The sequence below is a fragment of the Mus caroli genome, chromosome 7 (genome assembly GCF_900094665.2).
Source record: "Mus caroli chromosome 7, CAROLI_EIJ_v1.1, whole genome shotgun sequence".
In the NCBI taxonomy this organism is placed as follows: domain Eukaryota; kingdom Metazoa; phylum Chordata; class Mammalia; order Rodentia; family Muridae; genus Mus; species Mus caroli.
Window position 1 is genome coordinate 144,133,795 of NC_034576.1, and position 22,213 is coordinate 144,156,007.

Sequence of the window (22,213 nt, forward strand, 5' to 3'; positions counted from 1 at the left end):
GTCAGGCTTCAGCTGCCCTGGGAGGCTTGCCAGGGTCAGATGGTTTGCCTCCTGACTTCCAGTACCCCAAGGCCTTCAGGGCTATGGGACATGAGGTACCAGGGTCAGCTCTTTTGGGCAGACCTCACCTCTCCGTTCCCACTCCTTTCTCTGTCTGCCCTTCCCAACTCTGTTCCCATCCCCAGTGCCATACACTTCCTGACCCTCCCTCTTCTGTCACAGCCTCTTCTGGGGGGGCTCCTTCCTAGAGCCATAGACTTCATAGTAGGTATACAAGGACATAGCCAGCCAGATGGCCCTACCTGGAACCCAGTACCAGGCCTTCTGACTTCAAGTTCTGTTATCCACTGGGGACCGGAATGAAGACCGGCAGAGCTCTTGGGACAAGGCAACCCCCAGCCTGAGTGCCAGCCCGGAGAGGAAGAGGTAGCTGAGGCAGACTAATGCCAGGTTTCTCAGTTGGACAGTAGCGCAGTGGTACTTGGGGACAGATGCTGCTGTTTGGAAGTACCAGAGTGTGGGCCGGCAAGCTCTGCTTCTCTCCTCTCCCTGTCCTTCCTGCCTGCTGCCCACTAAGCAGATTCTATTATTACCTTACTGCAGATTACTGGCCTCCTGCTTGAGAGTGTGCAGGCAGGCACTGGCACAGGGGTGGAGCCAGGGTTTCTGTCCCTGACAGCAGGTGACTGCAGGGTTCAGTGTGATTCCCTTCTTTGACTGGGGCCTCCCATTGGCATTATAGGCCAGGCATGGGTCCATCTGTCTGTCTCTCTGATTATCTGAGCAGCATTTCCCCTTGGATGGGGGGTGGCGGGGTCCCTGAACTGGGTATGGTTCCTCCAGAAAGGTTGCTTCCCTGGTCATGAGAATAGTGCTGGCCGGGCTGCTTTCTTCTCCTTGGCTATAAGAACACATAGGCAACAGCTGGACTCCTCAGCTTTCTCTCAGTTAAAGATTCTGTCTTAGCTGCTCACTGCAGTGGATTCCTACAACAGAGTTGGTACAAGGCGGGCGTGGGGTCCCACCTGCATGGGGAAAGTGGATTTGCCTATGCTGGCCTATTGGTGCTCATAACTGCCAACTGTAAGAGGGCAGAAGTGCCCCTGAAAGACTAAGGATGGAGGCCTTTTATACCCTTGAATTCCTCAAGGTGATACTGGGGCTCTGCTGGTGAAAGGTCCAGGATGACCTACCAGAGCACCACATGCCCATAGAGGATGTTGCTAAGGGGCACTGATGGTGGTTGTGAAAGTGACATTGGGACATCACTGGGTCTTGCAAGTTGTCTCTAGTACTGGTCGTGTTTCTCGGAAGACATTGGAGTGGTCCGTTGCTGGGCTGTCGGAGGACCCGAGTGAGAAGACTCCAGGATGCTCAGACGAGGAGTCCTGGAGCCTTCTGCTTTGGGATGGGATTTGAGGGTGCATGCAGATCTACAGGCCTGTGTCACAGTGTGCAGGTGTATGCATGTGTGTGTGTGTGTGTGTGTGTGTGTGTGCGCGCGCGCGCATGCGCATGTGCATGTACACCCACATATGTATAGGGCTGGTGTGTCTGTGAAGGTCTGAACTCCCATGTCTGCCTGTGTGTGGGATGATAGAGACTCCCTGGGGCTTCCCAAGGAAGGCATCCCCAACCTCATCACCATGGCAACCCCATTGCCCATCCCTTGGGCACTGAAGGGGTGGGGCCTGGCAGGTGCAAAGTAGAAGATAGCAACTACAGGATTCAGACTTCTGCTAGCACATGGGAGTATGCAAGCAGGTGTCTGTCTGGACCTCACAGTTAAGTCTACAGGCTGCAGTGGCTCCTTCCAGGCCCCCACCTTCCTAGAGCATTATAGATCGCCCCGCACTGTAATTCTCAGAAGCTAGACAGCTGCTGTCCAGAGCACTGTCACTAGCTGTGCCTCCTTTGCCACACCATGGTATGCATCCAGAAGGTGGGAGTCTACCCACAACCTCATGGAGGCCAGTGGGAGTTCTTAGTGTTGGATCTCTAGGTGTGAGTATCAGCTCCCCCCCCCCCACACACACACTTCATCTTTCCACCTTTATCCTAAACATGCCTTCCAGGACAGTGATATTCCCTCAGAACCTTCTCCTTCTGGGTCTCCAGGCATGTCACTCTGAAAGTGACTCAGCCAGCTGCCTAATCGCCTGCTTCCATTCCCTAGGTCCTGCACCAAGGGAGGTAGGAAGAGCAAGGCTTCCTTAACTAGGACACCAGCTTAGACAAACGGTTCCCTCAATTGAATTACTGAACAGATAAGGGATTCATCAAAAATACCTCATTGGGATAATTTTACAGTATTGAATTGCAGAGACCGGTTAATAGAAATGTAATGTGATCGCCTGGCACTGCAGGGATTGGAGTGTGGGGGGGTCCCCACCCCCCTCTATGGATATGCCTCAGTAAGAAGGGAGTTCCCAGAACTTGCTGAGGCTCCAGGGCGGATACTGGGAGTGGTGTGCAGGGAGTATCTTGCTAGATTCCTTGTGTGCCCTATAAATTTCAGGACTTGTAGCCCCAGATAAGGGAGCTAGAGGAAGGCTGTCCTACACAAGGGAACTGTGAGGGTGCCTTCTATGCTCCCTAAGGGCGGTTGGGACCTCCTGTGGAGGCCTTGGACAACTCTTCCTGCTGGTGGGCTTCTCTGGATATAAGTGTCAGTTAATGCCTTGCTGGGGCTCTAGCTGCGGATAGGGCTTCACTGACATCACTCCAAGGTTGTATCTGAGCTACCAGGCTGTGACTGATCAAGAGAAAATGATTTTTTTTTCACTGTAGGTACTTGGTGTCTCCCTCTTCCTCTTCCACCCCCTCTCTCTCCATGAATGGAAGACATGGAACTATCCCCCATCCCTCACTGAGTGGTATCAACAGTAGACCTTGGAGTGTGTCAGGGACCTGTAGACTCCATCTCTCGGAATCAGCATCACCCTAGCCTCCCAAACCCTCTCCTCCTAGGACACCCAACATGTAATCTGTTTGTTCCCTCTTGCTAGCATGGAGGACCTGTGATACCCAGTTCCTGTTCTGGGGAGTGTAGCCCTAGTCTAGCTTTCCCCAAGCCTCCTCCTCAGTGGGGCTTCCAGTCTGCCTCAGGGTCACTTCCTCTGTCTAGCCCTTGCTCCCCATTCTTGTACATGTTAATGGTCTGCCCTTGGGGAGGCTCACCTGCCCTTTCTGAGTCCTGGCTTTAGGAGCTTGGAGTTCATTGCCTATGCCACATGCCATTCTTCACACCAGGGGTCTGGGTCAGACTCTAGGACATAGCTATTGAAACAACTGTAGAGGACCCGTGTTTTCCTTGTCCCTTAGCTTGAATACATCCTTCCCGCCAGACCCATGAGGACTAAGCCAGTTGGCAAGGTTGGGGTGTTGGGTCTTATGTGGAAATACCCACACCACCAGTCTAGTATTGGCTCTGAATCTACCTGTAGACCTTAGCCTGGTCACAGATTTAGGGCCAAGTCAAACCCCTTCACCTGCCTATTGTGCTGATCCTGGGAACACAAGGGAGAGCTAGACTTGTGACCCAGCCGCTGGGGAGGTGCCCCTGCCAAGGCTACAGATATGGTTATCAGGGTCTGCCTTATTTCTCTGTCTCTTTATGTCTTCCTTGACATAAAGGTTTCCCCCTTCCCAGGAAGTTTGTCCCTTATCCCGAGGAACTGACATGGGCTTGGAGCATTCTGAACACTCTAGGCTCCTGTCATGGCTGTGCTGGCCGGTGAGGACAGTTTCTCCAGTCATCTATGTCTCACTGGAGAATCACCTGTCATAGCTTTAAGGGTACGGGCGATGCCCCTGGTAAACCAGAGCTCTCTGGATACAACGGGCCTCATGTCTTCATTCACACCAGCTTGTTACTCTGGGCTGTGTTTGGATTGTAGAAGTCACTTTTACGTCAGGGTCAATGTGGTATCCCAAGGACTAGGGTAATGTCCCATGAGAACCAATTCGTGAGGTTGCAGAAGGCAGACCATGACAGTGATGGAAGTGGGCCATGGCTGCAGAGAACACAAGGACGCTTTAGGGGTGAAGACTGGGTAGGCTCTCCTGATTGTCTGATGACTTAGTACATAAATGCTGAATCCAAGACCAAATGGATGTCTGAAATTCTTGTAGCCGTTATAAGTCAAGTCTACTGAGACTGCTATAGGATGTGGCTAAGGTGGGAATGCTGGATATCAAGTGTCAGGGGGCCCACTGACGATTCAAAGCAGAAGATAGGAACTGTGAAGGCCCTAGGGATGGGTCCATGTCCCCTTCCCAACTTGCCTCTTATTTGTCATGTGCCCTTAGGTCATGCAGCCAGTTTGAGGTTCAGCTATCTCATAGTAGGGATGCCCTAACAGTCTGCTCTGTGGAGTGGGGAGAACTTCGGAGTCGTGTTGAGAAGTCCCCCATGCATCACACTGGACAGCAAGTCTCAGGCAGCCCCTGCTGTTGGCTGCTCTGGGTCCTGGACAGTTCTAAGTCCCCAAGGTTAAGCAACAGTGGGTGCTGGACGTCTCCTCTGCTCTCTGGGCCATTGGAAATTTTGTGAGTAGTAGACACAGAAAGAAGAAGCCATATTCTCTGACTCTGGGGGCTGGTTACCGACCTAGGAACAGTCCATGGGCTCCAGCCAGGATGTCCCTGAGCACCTCTTCTTTGGGCTGTCAGTAGGCAAGGGCACAGCAAGGAAGCTGGCTCCATGACCAGGGAAGTGACTGGGGTACAGTGGGGGGTCAGAACTTAGCCCCAACTAAAGGAGACAAGAAGGAAAAGGGAGCCTTGGATGCTCCTGCCTATCTGCTTCTGTCACCATGGCAACAGATGGAGGTTTGAAAGAAAAGAAGGAGGACTCTATATGAGGTGACTGGGATTCGGAAGCAGGGATCCTTCAAGGATCATTCAAGGGGGAGGAATATAGCCTCAGGCCCTCTTCCGAGGCCATTGACCCCAAGACTTGTGAGTGGGCTTTGCAGTAGTGCTGGGTCTTCCTTTTAAGACGCCTACCCCCCTCCCCCCAGCCTGGCTCCTGGGGTAGAATGGCAGATAGGCTGGGAAGGGTTTCATGTCCCCAGCTGGATATTTGGTTGAAGTAAACAGCAGGAAGGAGAGCTTGACATTGGGCATGGCTCTGTCTCCTCCAACCTGAAGCCAGGGGAAAAAGCCTTCCTGGGACAACAGTCTCACCACATTGATGGTCATGCCCAAGGCGTCTCTGAACCCTTTCTCTCCTCTTCCCCAGAGAACTTCCTGGTCTGACCTGGCAGGTAGAACTAAGCTATGGAGTTCCACCTGGCTGTCCTCTCAGGCTCAGCCTTCACTCAGTACTCTGACCTCTTCGAAGGCAGTCTGAGAGTAGGTCTGCAGGTTCAGCAACCCTGCGTGGGACATTAAACATTAAAGCCTGTTCATATTGGTTCATGAGGAGATAAGAATGAAATTTGGCCTTCTTAGTGGGCCTAAGCCAATGCCTGCGAAAACAGTGGAAACTTTCACCGTGGGGAGGAGAGCAGCCTTAGCCAGCTGTTGCATTCCCAAGTGCTGTGGGAGCTGAGGCCTTGGGTCTGGTGCCACCCACTGTGGAGGAGATCAGCAGTAACTATAAGCCTGGACTAGATATAACTATAAGGAGCAACTTGCCAACCTGGCTTGGCTTTAGGAATCCCTACCTGCCTTTCCTTGGGAGTGAAGCCTTTAGTCCCCAGCATGCCAGTCCTGCTGCATCTTCCCTGACAGCAGCCAGTGGACTGGGTTACTGGTTCTTCAGATGAGGCCTAGTAGCAAGGGAGTAGTCACCTCAGTCAATACAAGGGGGGTGGGGAGGGAATAAAGAGGAAGGGACTGGTGTCAGTGGGAAGACCTTTCCTCAATTGGAGACAGTGGTAGGGATCCCGTGGTAGTTTCTACCCCAGGTAAAACATTGATCACCTGCCTGTGTAGGCTTTGAGGCCCAGACTACACAGTGATAGAGTGTCCTACCATATTTGTGGAGCCCAGAGCACCACCATGTGGCTTGCACTCTCCAGAGTCAGGATCAGGACAGGATCTCCTTGGGTCCCAAACAGAGCAAAGGATAGGATATAAGATCAGCTGGCAGCCACTGCATGCACCTCCACTACATGCCTCTCCCTGTCTGCTATAAGCCTGGTGGTCCACCCAGGCCTCCCAAGGAGGATAGTAGGGTAGGTATTCGTCTCATAGCTACCCAACTCACACGAAGGCTGGAACCAGTTGGCCTATGGGTACCTTTAGTGGCCCTGTACTGCACTGTGGTCAGTGCTCTCTCCCAGCTCTAGTCTACTACCTTCAGATGACTTTGGTAGGGCACGATCCAGGTAAGTACATGACAAGCCCATCACCCTCCCTATTAATCCAGGGAATTTTGCTCTGCCCAGGTCCTGCATTCTGATCCGACCTCCAAGGCCCCTGCAATAGTGGTTCCTGTGAATGGGAGAGGGTGCTGAGGGGAGATAGACCACCTCAAGCAGCTATGAGTTCCTATAGAAGCAGTATAGAAGGATTTGGGTTCAAATGGGTCACTTTAGCCTGTGGGGAGCCCTGACACTTGTGTCGGAAGGGAAGAGTGACCCTGTCCTCAGATATGTTGGGTAATGAAGGATGATATTTCCTGCTTCTGTGAAAGGTACCAGGTCTTCTTCTCTCTGCCCAGGACCCAGAATCTGGGCCAAGCAAAGAGGAGGGAAAGGCAGCTGCCATGGGGCCTGGGTGTTGAGACCCCTCTAGCCCCAAGCCTTTGTCTCTTAATTCCCAGGAAGTCACTGCACAGGCACATACAAGCATGGACTTCCTGTCCTGGGCTAGCAGTGGAAAGTGGCACTGGCTGCCTTGTAAGCCCCATGTCCCCTTGCAGGGGGAACCTGTTGGCTTTGCCAGACTTGAGATCGCAAGAGTGATACAGGCTAGCTTCGGAGTTCACCGAAGCCCCTGGCCTGATACGGAGGTCAGCTAGGTGTCCTCTGCTGCCCATTCCTGCCATTTTCTGATTGGAAAGGGAATGCATAGAGGGTCCTCTGGGCCCTGGTGTGGGAAGAGCCCTCTGTTGGAAATAGCCATTATTAGGGCCTATTTAGAGAAGTGGGAGAGAGGCAGAGGGGTAATCTCTCCCCAAGGTAAGGAATCAAAATGGGGTTCTTGGCCACTTGGTGCAATGTTCCCATTATATGGATCAATTTAATTTCACTGTTTCCTGTTATTAGAAGGCAGGATAATGGGGCAAGTGGGGTGAGGGGAGTCATGGTCAGCCAGGGTGTAGTGAGAGACCCATGGGAAGGACACTGCTTTCTGCATCGTGGGTCTGGGCTGAGACATGATTTTTATAGGGTTGGGAGGTCAGGGGCTGGAAGCCTATCGAGTTGTTTTTAATCTGACACTGTGGATGCTTTATATCCACAATGTGGTTCATTCACATTTCACCTTGTTTCCTGCTTTTGTGTTTCCTGGAGTTCTAAGTTGCCCCCTTTTCCCTTTTGGTGGCATTGTTTACGTTTTATAAGCTTGATTTTATAAACTCCATTTTCATGCAACTGTCCCCTGCTTCATTGCCTGTATTGGGAAGGCCTCTTAGGAGCAGTCTCTTTCCTCTAGCTTCTCTGTGGCCTCCTTACCCTCACCTGACTGGCCTGATGGGTAAAATGCCTCTGGCCACTCCTGGCCAAAAGTGACATCCTCTCCGATTTGTTCAAAGCCTGTCCCTGGAGGCCTGGTACTTAGTATCTAAGCTCCCCCCTCCCCCAAGGCTGCCTTTGAGCATTGGGGATGACTCCTGGCTTGAACCCTTCCTGGGCCTCTTCCTTGGTGAGCTCCTAGCCACCTTTCAGTGGGAGATGAGATGAACAAGTTCAGAGTTATTGGTACTTCAAATATGGAGTCTTCATATTTGATGTTTACCACTAAGAAAGGAAACCAGGTGATGCCTCCCACCCCCAGCAAGACTGGAGGGACTTAGGTCCTGCTAGACCAGGCAACAGTGGAGCCAAGTTCCCAGTCCTCCTTACCTATCCCTGAGCTGCATAAATAACTTCACCCTGTCTGGTAAGAGACTTGGGATACAGGATAGCAAGGTCACTTGAGGATGCTGCTGCTCTCCTCTTCTGCAGCCCTTCCCTTTCTGGGTTAGAGGCTCCTTTAGTGGGCACTGACCTGGGGTTAGATTTTGCCTATTTGTGTGATAGGCAGGGGAGAGTCGGGGCGCCTAGAAGCAGCCAAAGGACTGCAGGCATGTGAAATAGTTCAGGGCTTAATTAATTTAATTTGAGAGATCCTTTTCGGAGTGTGAACAGTCGTCTCCCTAGAGGCATGCGCCTCCCCTGGCGCACTGGTGGGCATCCTCAGGATCTTTGTGGAGGAGCTTGGCCTGCACCCTGTCTTAGCTTCCCCCGGCACTGGGGAATCCTGACTACAGCCAGGGCTTGGAAACATGAGTTCCTGAGCTGTGGGGGTGAGAGCTGTGGGGGTGAAGGCTGAGAGGTGAGTGGCTGGGGAGGCCGCTGCGGCACCCACAGCTGTGTGGTTGCTGAGAACATGAACACTTTGATGTCTGCAACTTCAAAGTCTCCGCAGCCCAGCTGAGGGAGAGGCTTGCTCCAAGCCAGTTTGCCTTTAAAGCTACCCACTGGGTCTGAGCACCCCCAACCCGGGAGCCAAATTCCCTCCCCTGTGTGTGCCCCAGGCATTCTGATTCCCCTGCCCACCGGCCTTGATTTCCAGCCTGATGGGATCTTTCATCAGGATCAGGAGGAAAAGGCGAGTCAGGGCTTGGTGGGAGGAAATCCAAGGGCCTTTCTGGGTCAAAAGCCAGTCTCTCTCTCCAAAGCATTCTCAGCAGGCAGAGGGAGGGTCAGCTTCTAAAGATCTGAAACCTGAAGCCCTACCAGACTTGGGCTCTGGAGACTTAGGGGCTTCTGGTGCCTTGGGAACACTGACAGCCAGCTTCCAAGGACACCCCCAGCTCACCCCCTAGCAAGACTCTGCTCTCCCAAGCTGCTCAGCTTTGTGTGGTAGGAGGCCTCTCTACCTGGCAGCTGCACTGTGCTGTGTTGCTGGTAGCTGTCCATGGTGTCAAAGAGCTCTCATGACCCCAAGATTCTTGAGTCTCTTATGTTCCCACTCGCCCTGACCCTGGACTGTCTGCCCAGTGTGGTTGACTGTAGATAAACAGTATGGTCCCTCTGGCTTCTCTCAGTGTGATCATCCATTTGTTCAGGCATGATAGACACTCTGAGCTTGGACTGAGAGGTAGTGCTCGTGACACCATCCAGCTGAAAGCCTTCACTGCTGGTGCTGTGGCCGGAAAATGCAGCCTGAAGTCTTGTGAACCCAGATTTCAGACCATGTGACCCCAGGCCTTGAGCCTGCTTCCCCTTCTAAGAAAAAGAACAGAGATTTGTGGTCACTGAGGAAGGTGGATGTGAGCCTCGTTCTGGTCATACGGAGGCATTGCTGGACACCTGCTCAGATTACTATTCTGTCCTCCATGCCCAAGGATGCTGATAGGACTCAGTGCCTCTGGCCAGTGTAGGTTGTATTTGCTGGTAGCAGTTATGGTGCAGTGAGCAATGAGGTCTTTGTGAACAAGCCTTTGTGGAGACATGACCAGTTTGTGATGAAGAACATTCGTGTGTGTGCGCATGTGTGTGTGTGCGTGTGTGTGTGTGTGTTGAAATGTCATGTGTTAGCTCCTTGGGCCTCCAACTGAATTCAGTATGAGAGGATGTATGGTTTCACACTGCAGGGTAGGTAGTCTTTGAAGTTGTGGGAAATTTCTTCTGACTTTTCAGTGTTGGGCAATGCTAATAGTCTTTGGTACCCCCAAATCCAGCTGACCTGACACTGGGATATTTAGCTGATTAATCACATGCAAAAGCATTTTACCAAGTAGGTCATCATCTATTCCCTATATGTCCCATTTGAGGCTTGGCACCCAAGATGGGTGCAGGTATCAACAATAAGTACCTGCCGACTCTGTCTATACTAAATCTATCAACTCCATACCCCTGGGTTGCCTCCTACCCTGAGTTTCCCAGCACCAGGTGAGTCTCAGTGTAGGGCAGGAGTCGGGAGGATTAGGCAGGGAGGAGGTGCTCCTGGGGGTAGCCTCCAGCTCACCCTCAGAACCCTGCCTTCCAAGGAGGTAATGGAGGAGCCATGGAGTCCTCCAATGAGATGTGGTAGGATGGGGAGCCCATTGACTAGAGTGGGGACCCAGCAGTGGGAACTTTGCCAGCAGGTAAATGGGGAGAGACATACAGAAGCCCCAGAATCAGACTTCTTGGTATCGAGCAAGGGCAAGAAATGGCCAAGCCCCTGGTGCCTTGCCCTTCTCCAGTGTCCATGCTGACTGCCTATGTCCCTCTTCCTCTGCCCACCACCTTCTGTCCTGACCTAAGAGGCCCAAGCTTTGGACCTGCTAGGATTAGTGAGCAGCGTGGACCCTTGTTACACTGGGAGTGCTTAGACTATGGGACTTTCATCAGGAAGGATTCTGGGGCTGTGGTCAGGGCTAGGGATGTGATCTGGAGCTAAGCAGGCTGATGCCTTTGAGTCTTGCCTTCTGTTGCTCAAGACGAGCTCAGCCTTGTCCTCCTTGGCCTGACAAGGGGGAGGAGGGGAAGTAGTTTAGAGACCACATGGTAAATGGGATTGTATCTGGCCGGGGTACTGCTGCAGTGAATGGGTACTATATGCCTGTCTGTCTGTCTGTCCTAGCATCATCTGGAGGCCTTTAAAGACTGAACGTTCATCGCTGACTTTTGAATGGCCTAGGGTGGCAAACACCATCATCTTCCGGTTTCTGGCATCAGGAACTTGGGGCAGCTTAGCAGTGGCTTGGCTTAGCTGTGGTCATGGTTTAGTAGTGGTTCGGGCTTAGTAGTGGCCTTGGCTTAGCTGCGGTCCCAGCTTGACTACAGTCATGGCTTAGCTGTGGCCCCGCCTTAGCTCTGATCCTAGCTTAGCTGTAGTCTTGCTTTAGCTCATGGTCTGATAAGGTCTAGCTGGTACATTGTTGGGAGGTAAGGTCACTCCCATTGCTCAGGGCCAGAGAACTGCTGTACAAAAACTTCACTCCTTTGCATCCCCCTAACAGTGCCCATGTTTCTGGGGCCCATGGTCAGGATGCAGCTCCAACAGGCTGACTTGTTGGGGTCCTTGGGGAGGTCTGCTGGAACAGTGACTGAGAGGTTGGAAGCGATAAAGCCAGGAAGGTTAGCCCACAGGGCATAAGTTGGCTACTCATGCCCAAGGGTCCCGCCTCTTCATCTTGTCTTACCAGCATGGTGAACCAGGAGCTGGATGGTTGCTGCCTCCTGGCCTAGGATGTGTGGTCTCACACTGCAGGGTAGGTAGTCCTTGAGGTTGTGGGAAATTTCTTCTGACTTCTTTTCAGTGTTGGGCAATGCTAGTAGTCTTTGGTACCCCTAGATCCAACTGACCTCACACTGGGATATCATACATCCTCCCCAATTCTGGCGGCAGCTTATTTTTTTAGGAAATCCATGGGAACCCAGCCAGCTCTGTGCACCAGTGATCTCCTGCCTACCCTCCCCTCCTGCCCCTGCTTGCCCCACCCCCCACTGTGTGTGTGTGTGTGGGGGGGAGGATGTGACTTGTAGTGACAACTGAGACCACTGTGAGGCTGCTGGCCCCAGCTCTCTGGGCAGAGCTTGTGGAGTTCTGTCAGGACATTCAAGGACAGTTGTGGGCTAGCAGGTATGGTTTATCTACTCTCTGCTCTCAGTGAGACTCTGTGTCTGATGTAGAACACACGCCCCCTTCTGGCGAGGGTGGGGACTCATTTTCAGGTGTCTGCCCTGCATCTTACCAGATGCTTCCTCAAGGACTAACCTGCTGCTGTCATGGGCAGCCTGGGCTCTGCATTGTGATCTATTTTCCCAGGATGGGGCCACCTCCTGCCAAGCCCACACAGGCTGGCTGTGAGTCCCATCTGTCACCTCAGGGAAATGGGAGCCACTGCCCCTTCACACACCCACAGTGCTGCCTACAGAGAACTGGAGGAAAATAGGTCATTGTGTGCTACAGTGGTTGCCCTGGAAGCTGAGCCATCCAGGGGAGAGGCAGGAGTCTTTGGATAAGATACGCTTGGTCCCTAAGGTAGAGTGGTCACTTATAGGGGAAGTACAGGTGACTCTTGAAACATTTTTCTCTTGAGTACTAGTCTCAAGTCAGATGCCATCTGCTGGGCTCAACAGGAACTGGGGGTGGTGCACTCATCAGCTGACTGGAGCCAGCATTCAGGTGCATCCTGCCTGGTGATAAGCCTTCCTCCTCAAAAGCCGCAGAGGAGGCTGCTGCCAGCCACTCACACACTGCACCCAAGCACTAGCTGACTGCGCAGGACCCTGGCCCCCAAAGCTACCACAGGCCGAGCCCCAATGCCCCGGCCTACTGCATTCAGCACCAAGGACAGCAGTCCGGATCAGGCCTGCTAATACAGCTAGGAGGCATCTGAGGCTCGCTAGCTCTCTTCCATCCTCTGTTTTATTGCTGCATCTGACTGCTGGCACTCTGCCCTAGGCAGAACTGACTCCTTTCTACTCTCTGGACCAACCCTGGCCAGAACAGGAGTTGGGAGAAGCCAAGTGGATCCCCAGGGTGACCTCTGGTAGACAGATGAGCAACCTCATGGGCAAGGCAGGTGCACCCAAGTATATGCAGACACATATACCTTGGGTCACAGAGAAGGTACTCCCTCACACCTGGAATTCCTGAATTCCAGTGGGGAGCTGAGCGCACCAGTGACAAGGCTCAGGAGCAGCCAGGGAGGGGCCTAGGCAGATTATCCACTGGACTCTGTGAGGATTGGAAAGGGGTGAACCTGAGAGTGGCTGACTAGAGATGGCCTAAGAGGGAGACTTGGCCCAGGTCTCATTGGACCTGGCTCCTGGGAGCCCCTGACTAAGGTGCTGCCTTTCCTTTGCATTGGTTCCATAGTTGTGGGACAAGGCTCATGGGGACAGCCTGAGTTACACAGCTACTACATTGCTGGTGTCTGTATAGCCATTCCCCACCTGAGTACCAGTGTACAAGGTTCTAAGAAGTCTGTATTATGTGGAGTGATCTGGGAGTCTGTGGGGCTCATTCCTCCCTGTCCAGCCTGGTTTTGGACCATGACATTGAGTGGTGCATCTGTTAACACCTGGGAGTTCAGGCTCTGGGCTTCATGAACTCTGGGTTCCCATCTGCACAGGGTAGGCAGTCTTATAACTTAGTCAGGCCCGTACTGAGGTCTATATGCAGCAAACACATAGGGTCTGTCTGCTTGTCATGTCACTGGCAGGAGGGGAGGCAGAACAGTGTGAGTGGGAAGGCCTGGGGTGACCTCTGTAGGAAGGGTTAATGGTCACTGATCCTCTTAGGCTGCTGCAGACAATCTTAGCTTTGTTGGAAGAGTGACTTGGAGAGACCAGTGTCCTTCATTGAGGGAAGTTGGGACTGGTGAGCTCAGCCCTAAGCCTGGATCTGTTGAGGGTAGGGTACACCAGAAGACCCTGGGACACTGGAAGCTTGAGGGCTTGAAAAATATGAGTGCAAGTGGGCATAGCCCACACCTCCCTGGTAATGTGGGGGGGTGGTCCACAGTCTTAAGAGGTGGCACTGGGTGACCTGGGGTGCCCTGGCCAGGTGTAGGAAGACCAAGGGAAGAATCGGCAACAGGAGGTTCTTGGTGGATGGTGGTCTCCCAGCTGACATGATGCCTCTGCAGGAATATTGTGCTTGGGATCCAGTGGAGTGTGTCATGCAGCCCCGAGCTCTGCCTGCTAGTCACTTCGAGCTGGACAGCAGTTGTGAGACATGCAGGCATATGCTGCATCTATGGCTGATGCTGCCGCCCAAGTGGACACTGTATATCTCAGGACAGGACATCTCTGGACTGCCACCTCTACCCCTCCAGTCCATGGCCATGCCTGAGGTGCTAGAGGCTACAAAAAGCCCTCCTCAATGCTGGTATTGCTGCCTACCTAGGGTATACTGCCCAGACCACAGAGCAGCAGCAGACCATCCTGATGTGCTATCAATGGACAATGGGAACAGAGCTCTCTGACCTTTGCACTCAGGATCCCCAGGGCTCAAAGAACACCAAGTAGGGTGTTCAGAAGGACTGTAACCCATAACAGGCCAGCAGTGGCAGGGCAGAAGGGAAGAGGCACTGATTCCTAGTCTGTGTCCAGTGCCCCAGGGCACTTGGCCATCAGCCAAGGACTCCTGTTTATAGGGAGCCAAATCTGCCTCTCAGATGGTGGCTCTATCCTCTTGCATCCCCACTGCCCAAAGTTATCCTTGGGGTATTTTTGTAGAGCACCTGGCTCACCTTTGATCCACTATTAGGCTCATTCCTTACTCTCCCTGACTGAGGCAGTGATCCTTTGGGATCAACTAGTGGGATCAACACTTGGCAGAGCAGTGTGCCAAGCTACTACATCTCACCCTCTAGAAAGTGCCCAGCCCACATGGCAGTGCCTTGCCCCAGTTCTGTGTATCTGGGTGGAGGACAGGTGTTATTTAGAAGGTCATTCTGTTGTCCTCACTCTGGCACACTACTCACTCTCTACCTGTAGTGAGGGTCACTATGGCTCAGAACTCAGACATCCTATGCTCCATGGGTAGGTGGGGGCCTACCTGATGTCTGAGTTGGACAGCTATAGTTGCTCACCTACCTACCACCTCTGATTCTCTAGTCAGGCTCAGAAGCCCCAGGTGCTTATGGGTGGGAGTAGCCCTGGAAGGACCTGGAGCCTTGACATTCATGTCAGAGTTACCTCTGGGGGCCTGGGGCCCCTCCTTAGAGGCATAGAAGCCCCAGTACCTTTGAGCCTGCTGCTGCCCCATACAGAAGCAGTACACAGTTGGAGCTGGTGGCTCCGCATGCTTCCAGCTCAGCCCCACCCTGGCACGGCCCCATGTAATTATCTGTGACATGGTATACTTTACCCTTCCATGTGAGGCTGCATCTGTGTAAATACAATAATTAGAGATAAAATCACAATTGGAAAATAAGCCCTAGCGAGTTAGAGGGCTGGGTAATGAGGGGTGATTGTGGGCTTCCCGCCAGAAAGCCGCCTGTCTCTGAGGCTGCAGGCCAAGTGGCAGGGCTCCTTAGGGCATACTCCCCACTCCCTGTCAAACAGAATGGGCAAAACTTCTCATAACCCAGATGTCTAACATCAGAGGACCTCCATTGCCCCCTATTCCTGAGGCAGGATCCCATTTTACCACATGGAGGTAGGGAAGGAGTGGCCTAGAATAGCAGGAGAGCTTTACCAAGGAGAATTGCCAGGCTGGGCTATGTGAGGTATGTAGGAATGTTCGAGGTACATTGATGGGAAATGGCCCTCTGTGCATACTGGAAACAAGTGGAAGAAGGTGAAGGGAGGGGTCTAGGTGGCTCCCTGCACCTTAGCCATGCTGTGTCCAGAGCCACTCATTCTCTTGAGCAGGGGCCATGATCCTCTGTTCCCAGGAAGGCTCTAGAAAAGGCTTGTGCGCAGGATACCTTGTTCTGGTGTCCCTCTGTCTTTTTGGCTTTTTAGAAGCCAGATAGGTAGATGCCATAACCCCAGTTCCCCTCACCTCTAAGGTGGGGCACAAGGCAGTGCCTGATATGCTCGAAGTCACACTGGATGAAGAAGACAGCATTGTTTTCTGAGTATCTGATGTCTAGGAAATTGTCCCATGGCTGCTGGTAGCCTACCCCAGTTTCATACCATTCACTCCCAGTTCCTGAGGCAGGACATTTTTCTATGTGCCTCTTTATGCCTGAGATCATGTACAGGCTGCAGAATATACATGAGAATGAATACATGTGGGATTGAGGGTGGAGTATGTGTGCACATCCATGAGAGGATGAGTACATGGGGCATGCACATAGGTGAGATGTGAGCATTCTGATGTATGTGCACATACATATGAGGTGAATGTGTATGCCACTGGTTTGTGAGAGTGCATAGGCATGCAGATAGTATGTAAGTGGATATGCCTAAGTGCATTGTTGGGGTATGCACACATCCTTGTAAGGGTGAGTATGCCTATAGTGTGAACATGTCCCATCTCTGCCAGGGCCCAGCATGTCCTGGAAGGCCAGTCAATAAGCAGCTCATGGTTTGGCTGCACTATTGGTTTAATGGCTACTAGGTATGCTTGCCTGCTGAGCTGCGCTGACATATGGAATTCTTCATGTTCCTGCCAAGGAGCTCCAGTGTTCCTTGTTCCTCATCTGCTGAGACACAGTCAGCTAAAAGGCTGGGCCTACCTGCCTGGAACACATCTGAGGATGCTCGCCATGCCTCTTCCTACCTGCCAGCCCTGCTCTTATGCCATCCTTGGGAAGAACCTGGGTTTTTGCTCTCTGCAATCTCCTGAGGGGACACATTGTTTCTGGGTGCTCTCATCTCCTGCTTTGCCCTTGTGGCAGTATCCTTATGTAACTGGGTCTTATGGGTGTGTAGGAGCTCCTCCTGGGCCAGAGGCTTCTATCACTTGTCATTCTGTCCTTACCCATTTCTTTTGTACCTACAGTCTCATTTCATGAACTGGATGGTTTTACTAACTCTTATGAACCTTCTCACCAAGTGCAGATGGACTTGTGTCTTAGTGCCTTGGCCAGTGCCACAGCCCATGTGGTTGTTGAATTATGGACAGTAGATTTCCAGTAGTATCCTTGCCCTCCTGTCCGTCTTTCTCCCAATCTGAGCAGGAATCACGAACATCCACACTGCATCAAAGACAGCCAGCAAGAGGTACCAGAGCCTGTGCCAGGCCTCAGAGATTGCTTCCCTGTCTAAGATGCCCACCGTGGCTACCTCTCAGCTGGGGCTCTCACATGGCAGGCAGCCTGGACTTTCCTCCTTCATTAAAACTCAGCTTTGCACTTAGTTACCCAAGTCCCAGCTCCAACTGGATTCTGAAACCACATCTCTGTTGTGATCTTAATCAAAATGTGAACTGTCTTTCTACACATCTATCTTCTTTATGTTCATTTTTGGCCAATTTGTATAATACTGTCATAAGCATGTGTACATAGATGTGCACATACAGATGCACACACATGCACATACATGTCTGTGTATGTGTATGTGTGTGTGTGTGAGTGGTTGTATGTGCTTTCTTCTCGAGCTGCAATGTCCCTTTGATTTGGTTGTGAATGGATCTTTTGTGGAGGAGGGAGATAGCATCCTATGTTGGAGTTGCTTCTTTTAGCCCTACTCTACCTTTCCACTGATTTGCCTTGCGCTGTTCTCATGTCTTCTGTTGTGCCTCATTCTGCTGGGACAATGTCTGGAGCCACCCTGAGTTGGAAAGAGCAGTGTCTGCCTCATGGCTGGTGATCTTAGCCTAACTTTGATTGGATCGTCATGGATCCCAGAGAGGACCCCTGCTATCTCCTCCAGCCTGCCTAGCACCCATATGCTTTATGCTGGACACTGGAACCTCCTCCAGCTTTAGGCACCAGCCTCAAGCTAGATTCCTCCATGTGGAGCGCATCCAGGGGCTGGGAATGAGAGGGTGCTGGGGCACAGAATGCAACCCCTGTAGAGGTCTACAGCTGAAGGGTTTTGAGTAGGGTTGTGTTGGAGGGCAGAGTGGCTGTGGACCCAGAGCATGTTGCCTCCTCACCTGGGGATGTGCTTGGCTTGGAGGAAGGGCTCTGGTGACCTGGGAAGGGCAGATGTGCATGAAGACCTCAGGTTTCAGGAGAGCTCTGGTTTTGGTGGAATGGCATCTTCCATGAGCCATTCTGATCAGTGAGCAAGGTGATCAATGGCCAGGTTCTGAACAGCTTGGGAATTGCAAATCAGGGTACAGAGCTCCCAAGTGAGGAAGAGGTCCCTGCTATCTAAAATAGTGTCTTAGGGTTTCATTGCTGTGAAGAGACACCATTATCATGGCAACTCTTATAAAGGCAAACATTTAATTGGGGCTGGCTTACAGGTTCAGAGGTTTAGTCCATTATCATCATGGTGGAAAGCATGACAGCATCCAGGCAGACTCGGTGCTGGAGGAGCCAAGAGTTCTACATCTTGATCCGAAGGCAGCCAGAAATCTGTCTCCTGCAGGAAGTCAGAGGAAGGCTCTCTTCCACACAGGGAGGAGCCTAAGCATAGGAGGAGGACTTAAAACCCACCTCCACAGTGACACACTTCCTTCAACAAGGCCATGCCTTCTAATGATACGAGCCATGAGCCATGCCTTCAAACACATGATTCTATAGGGGTCAGACCTATTCAGATGGGTACAGGTGGGCATGATGTGGTGCTGGGGCTGAATCTGGCCTCTCTCCTACAGGCTTGGTGAAGCTGGGAATCCACTGTGTCACTTGCCAGAAGGTCGCCATCAAAATCGTCAACCGTGAGAAGCTCAGTGAGTCGGTGCTGATGAAGGTGAGGCGGTGGGCTGGGGTTAGAAGGGTCACCACCTGGAGGGATGGACCTAGGTTTCTGGGACTAACATGAATGGGCTCTGTCCTATGCTAATGCCAGTTGAACCCGTGGAGTCCTGTCTATTCCTGCTGGAGCAATCCCACGTGGCTCCTGGGATAGTCCATGCTCAGGAACAGTTGCATGTGCCTTGACCCTGTTAGCCTGGAGAACAGGCCCACAATGGACGGTGGTGTTACTGAGGCCAACATGCTGGAGCAGCTGACTGGCTCCCAGTTCTTTGATTAGAATGAGGAAGTACCCCTGGCCTCTGAGACCCCTCTTGTCAGGACCAGACTGCCATGAAGAGGGCTGGATAGGCTCCAGCTCTTGGTGTAGAGAAGCTAAGAGACTTAAGTGGGTGGCAGTTACAAGAGAAGATAACAGCTTAGGTAAAGTGGAGAACTTTTGGCACTGGTGGACTGACCAGTTTTGAACTGGAGACAGATTGGCTGGGTATATTCCACAGTCCAGTGTCCCTGAGATATAGGGCAGGGCTTTAGTACTGTGGACATTGTATACATGGGACCATATGGAGGTGACATATGGGCCAACAATGGGAAGGGCTTTTCTGGAGGAAGGTCTGGAGTTTGGGCTAGTAGTACTTGTTTCCTCCTAATACTGTCCCCTACTGAGTAGTTCCTTTGTGGGACAATGTCAGTCTCTCAACTCCCACTGCCCAATAAGGCCCAGGCTCAGTGAGACTGGGAAGAGGGTAGATCTATAGCTTTGGGGCTTTGGGGATGGTAAGACCTATGAACAGTTAGTACCTGCCCACAGAGTAGTAGCTTCTCCTTGCCAGTAGCTGTGGGGCCAAGGCAGCCAATGGGCAAAGCTGTGCTCATCAAAGTTCTAGACTTAAACTCAGAAACAGATCTGGAGGTGGGAGACACTAGAACAGACGCCATATTTCCTTTCAAAAATGGTGATAGCCTGTAGCCTGTAGAAGAGGAGCCTGAGTTCTTGCACTGGACCTATCACACAGTTCCACACCCTGCATATGCATGCACCTGCAGCCCTCTATATACACAGGCAGCCCCTACACATATACACACAGCAGCAAGCACACTCACCTCCAGCTCTGTCCTGGTCCCTACTGCCAACGGATGCAGAACCCCTGCCCCAAACCCCTGTCCTGGCATTGGCTCTTCCCAGACCTTCTGGGATAGCAAGGTCCAAACTGCAGATATCCCTTCTATGCAGCTCAGCCCCAAATGCAGTGTCACAACCATAGGAGACAATTCGAGTTGCCTGTGCAAGGCCTGAGTGGGCTGTGGTTGGCTGCGGGCAGTGACATGGTTTCTCTGCAGGTGGAGCGAGAGATTGCCATCTTGAAGCTCATCGAGCATCCACATGTACTGAAGCTGCATGACGTCTATGAAAACAAAAAATATTTGTAGGTATTGCTGGGCCTGGAGAGCGGGGGAGGGGGGAGGGGGGATGCAGAGGCCCAGGCCACACATGCACTTGGAGAGCTGGCTGTGTTAGTGTTGCCATCCAGCTGAGGGGCTCTCAGCCCTGACTACAGACCTGTGGCCAGTGTTCCTGGGGGTCTCCAGGCTGTTAACTTGAGGCCAATGCTGAGAAGGACTTCTCTGGAGGAAGATCTGGAGTCTAGGGCTAGTAGTACTTGTTCCCTCCTAATACTGTCCCCTACTGAGTAGTCCCTCTATGGCACTACAGTCTCTCAACTCCCTCTGCCCACTAAGGCCCAGGCTCAGTGAGACTGTGTGGGAAGAGGGTAGATCTATAGCTTCCCAGGGCCATTAGGAGGCCAGGGAGTAGGGCCATGAGTAAGGTACCTTGGACACTACCTAGAGGGTGAGTCTGGCTGCAGTATTAGTTACTGTGACAAGAAACAGCTCGAAGGAAGAGTTGATTTTTGCTGAGGATGTGTGGTGGGAGTGGGGAATCAATGGGCAGGTCACCAGCCTCCATAAGCCTGGGGGCTGGGCAGTTGATAATCCTGGACCTCCATGATGGTCAGAAAGGAACTGGGGAGGGGCTCTACTGAGGCAATGCTAGCCTCTCCCGATGTGTCCCCCAGTTCTGGTCCTGGTGTGGTTTCTCTGTAGGATCTGTTTTGGCTCCCTAATTCTTACTAGATCCCACAAGGCTTAATCACTTGACTCTTGTCAGCAGGTCCCCACCCAGCCTAGATTCATGTCTAGTACAACTGATCCCTGTCACTGAGATGGCTCCCAACTGTGTCACTAGCTGCCCTTTTGTTCTTTATCTCAGAGGCCTTACCTATCTTGAGTTTGTTCAGTCTGAGCTCATCAGGCTGTAGCCCATGTATCCTCTTGGTTACCTCGTGAGTCCTATTATACAGATGAGATCCCAGGGTCTGAGAGCGATACCCCCAAGTTACCTGCACTTTCCCCTAGAAACCAGTCCCCCCTGGTTCTGCTGATGCAAATCTGGGCAGGAAGGAGATGGCAGGCCCTGTCGGATCAGCCTCACTCCATTCTGTGGTTTCCTGACCCACTGCCCAGCTACAAGGGAAGGGCTCCATATAATCTTCACTAGAACCTAGCTGCCTGGTGCGAAAGCCACTAGGAGCCACAGCAGGTGGGCCCTCTTTGGGGCCTTACTCTGGGCTCTGCATGAGGCTTCTCTGACTAGACAGCAGGAGGGTAGGTCATGATGCTGGCACTGATGTCCCCTTGCCCCATTCCACAGATACCTGGTGCTAGAACACGTGTCTGGGGGAGAGCTGTTCGACTACCTGGTGAAGAAGGGCCGGCTGACCCCCAAGGAGGCCCGCAAGTTCTTCCGGCAGATCATCTCTGCACTGGACTTCTGTCACAGCCACTCCATATGGTGCGAGCCAGGCCAGGCTGGGTCAGGCCTGCATCTCAAGGGTGGTGGGCTTCTTATGGGCTTTGTCTAGGCCTTGAAAGGTAACCAGGAGCCCACTTAGGCTTCACTCCTGTCAAGGGCAGGAGGACACAGCATCCCTGTCACCAAGGCCAGGAAGACCACTCGGTGTTAGCTGCCTGTATATTATATGCTTAGATGTCATGGGCCTGCCCCACTAACAGGAGTTTGAAAAGGGAAGCAGTCTTCATCCAAGAGTGGGAGTGGGGAAGTGGGCACAGGCTGCATTTAGGCTCATCTGGCCCTTCCTCCCCAGCCATAGAGACTTGAAGCCAGAGAACCTGCTGCTAGATGAGAGGAACAACATCCGTATTGCAGACTTTGGCATGGCATCCCTGCAGGTGGGAGACAGCCTGCTGGAGACCAGCTGTGGGTGAGTGAGTGGTGCCCCACAGACCCATGACATGGCCCTGGGGGTAGATACCACAGCCACTTCTGCCCAGACTGGACAAGCTTTGAGACTGGTGGCCTGTGGCAGAGAGCAGGACCCCTGTCCTTAGAGTAAGCATATGGGGATGCTTTGGCACAAGCATCTTCTTTCAGTGGTGGGAGCCAGGGCACAGTTTCATTAAGCTTTCTCTCCTGGGTCTAAGCAGAGCAGTCCCAAGGCCCCAGACCTCCATCCCCTATCAGAAGATACAGGGCATTTAGGTTGGGACGACTTGGTCTCAAAGCCATTCAGCCTCCTGGAGCCAGCCCAGCCATGGCCTGTGGACCTCACATGCAGGCTTCCTAGGGCAGAGCTCATGCGGAGAAAGCCTAGGGAGGGTATAAGGATCTGGGTTGTGTACCCTGGCCTCCTACCCACTGACCTTCTGTTTTTCCCTTAGATCTCCACACTATGCCTGTCCGGAAGTGATTCGGGTAAGCAGCCACCAGTG

The 22,213-nt window shown here is 52.5% G+C and overlaps 1 protein-coding gene across 14 annotated transcripts in view; it reads left to right on the forward strand.

Annotated features, from left to right (window-relative positions):
- The window catches only part of Brsk2 (BR serine/threonine kinase 2), a 52,292-nt gene that overhangs the window by 11,323 nt on the left and 18,756 nt on the right, over window positions 1–22,213 (forward strand). For 12 of the 14 annotated variants that reach the window (XM_021166178.2, XM_021166176.2, XM_021166180.2 and 9 more), the window contains exons 2-6: window positions 18,322–18,416; window positions 19,763–19,848; window positions 21,135–21,275; window positions 21,589–21,705; window positions 22,163–22,196. In XM_021166178.2, coding sequence (XP_021021837.1) covers window positions 18,322–18,416; window positions 19,763–19,848; window positions 21,135–21,275; window positions 21,589–21,705; window positions 22,163–22,196 — 473 coding nt within the window. Of the gene's footprint in view, window positions 1–18,321; window positions 18,417–19,762; window positions 19,853–21,134; window positions 21,276–21,588; window positions 21,706–22,162; window positions 22,197–22,213 lie in introns of those variants that run through there. The other 2 variants (XM_021166182.2, XM_029480032.1) reach the window with 2 other exon arrangements.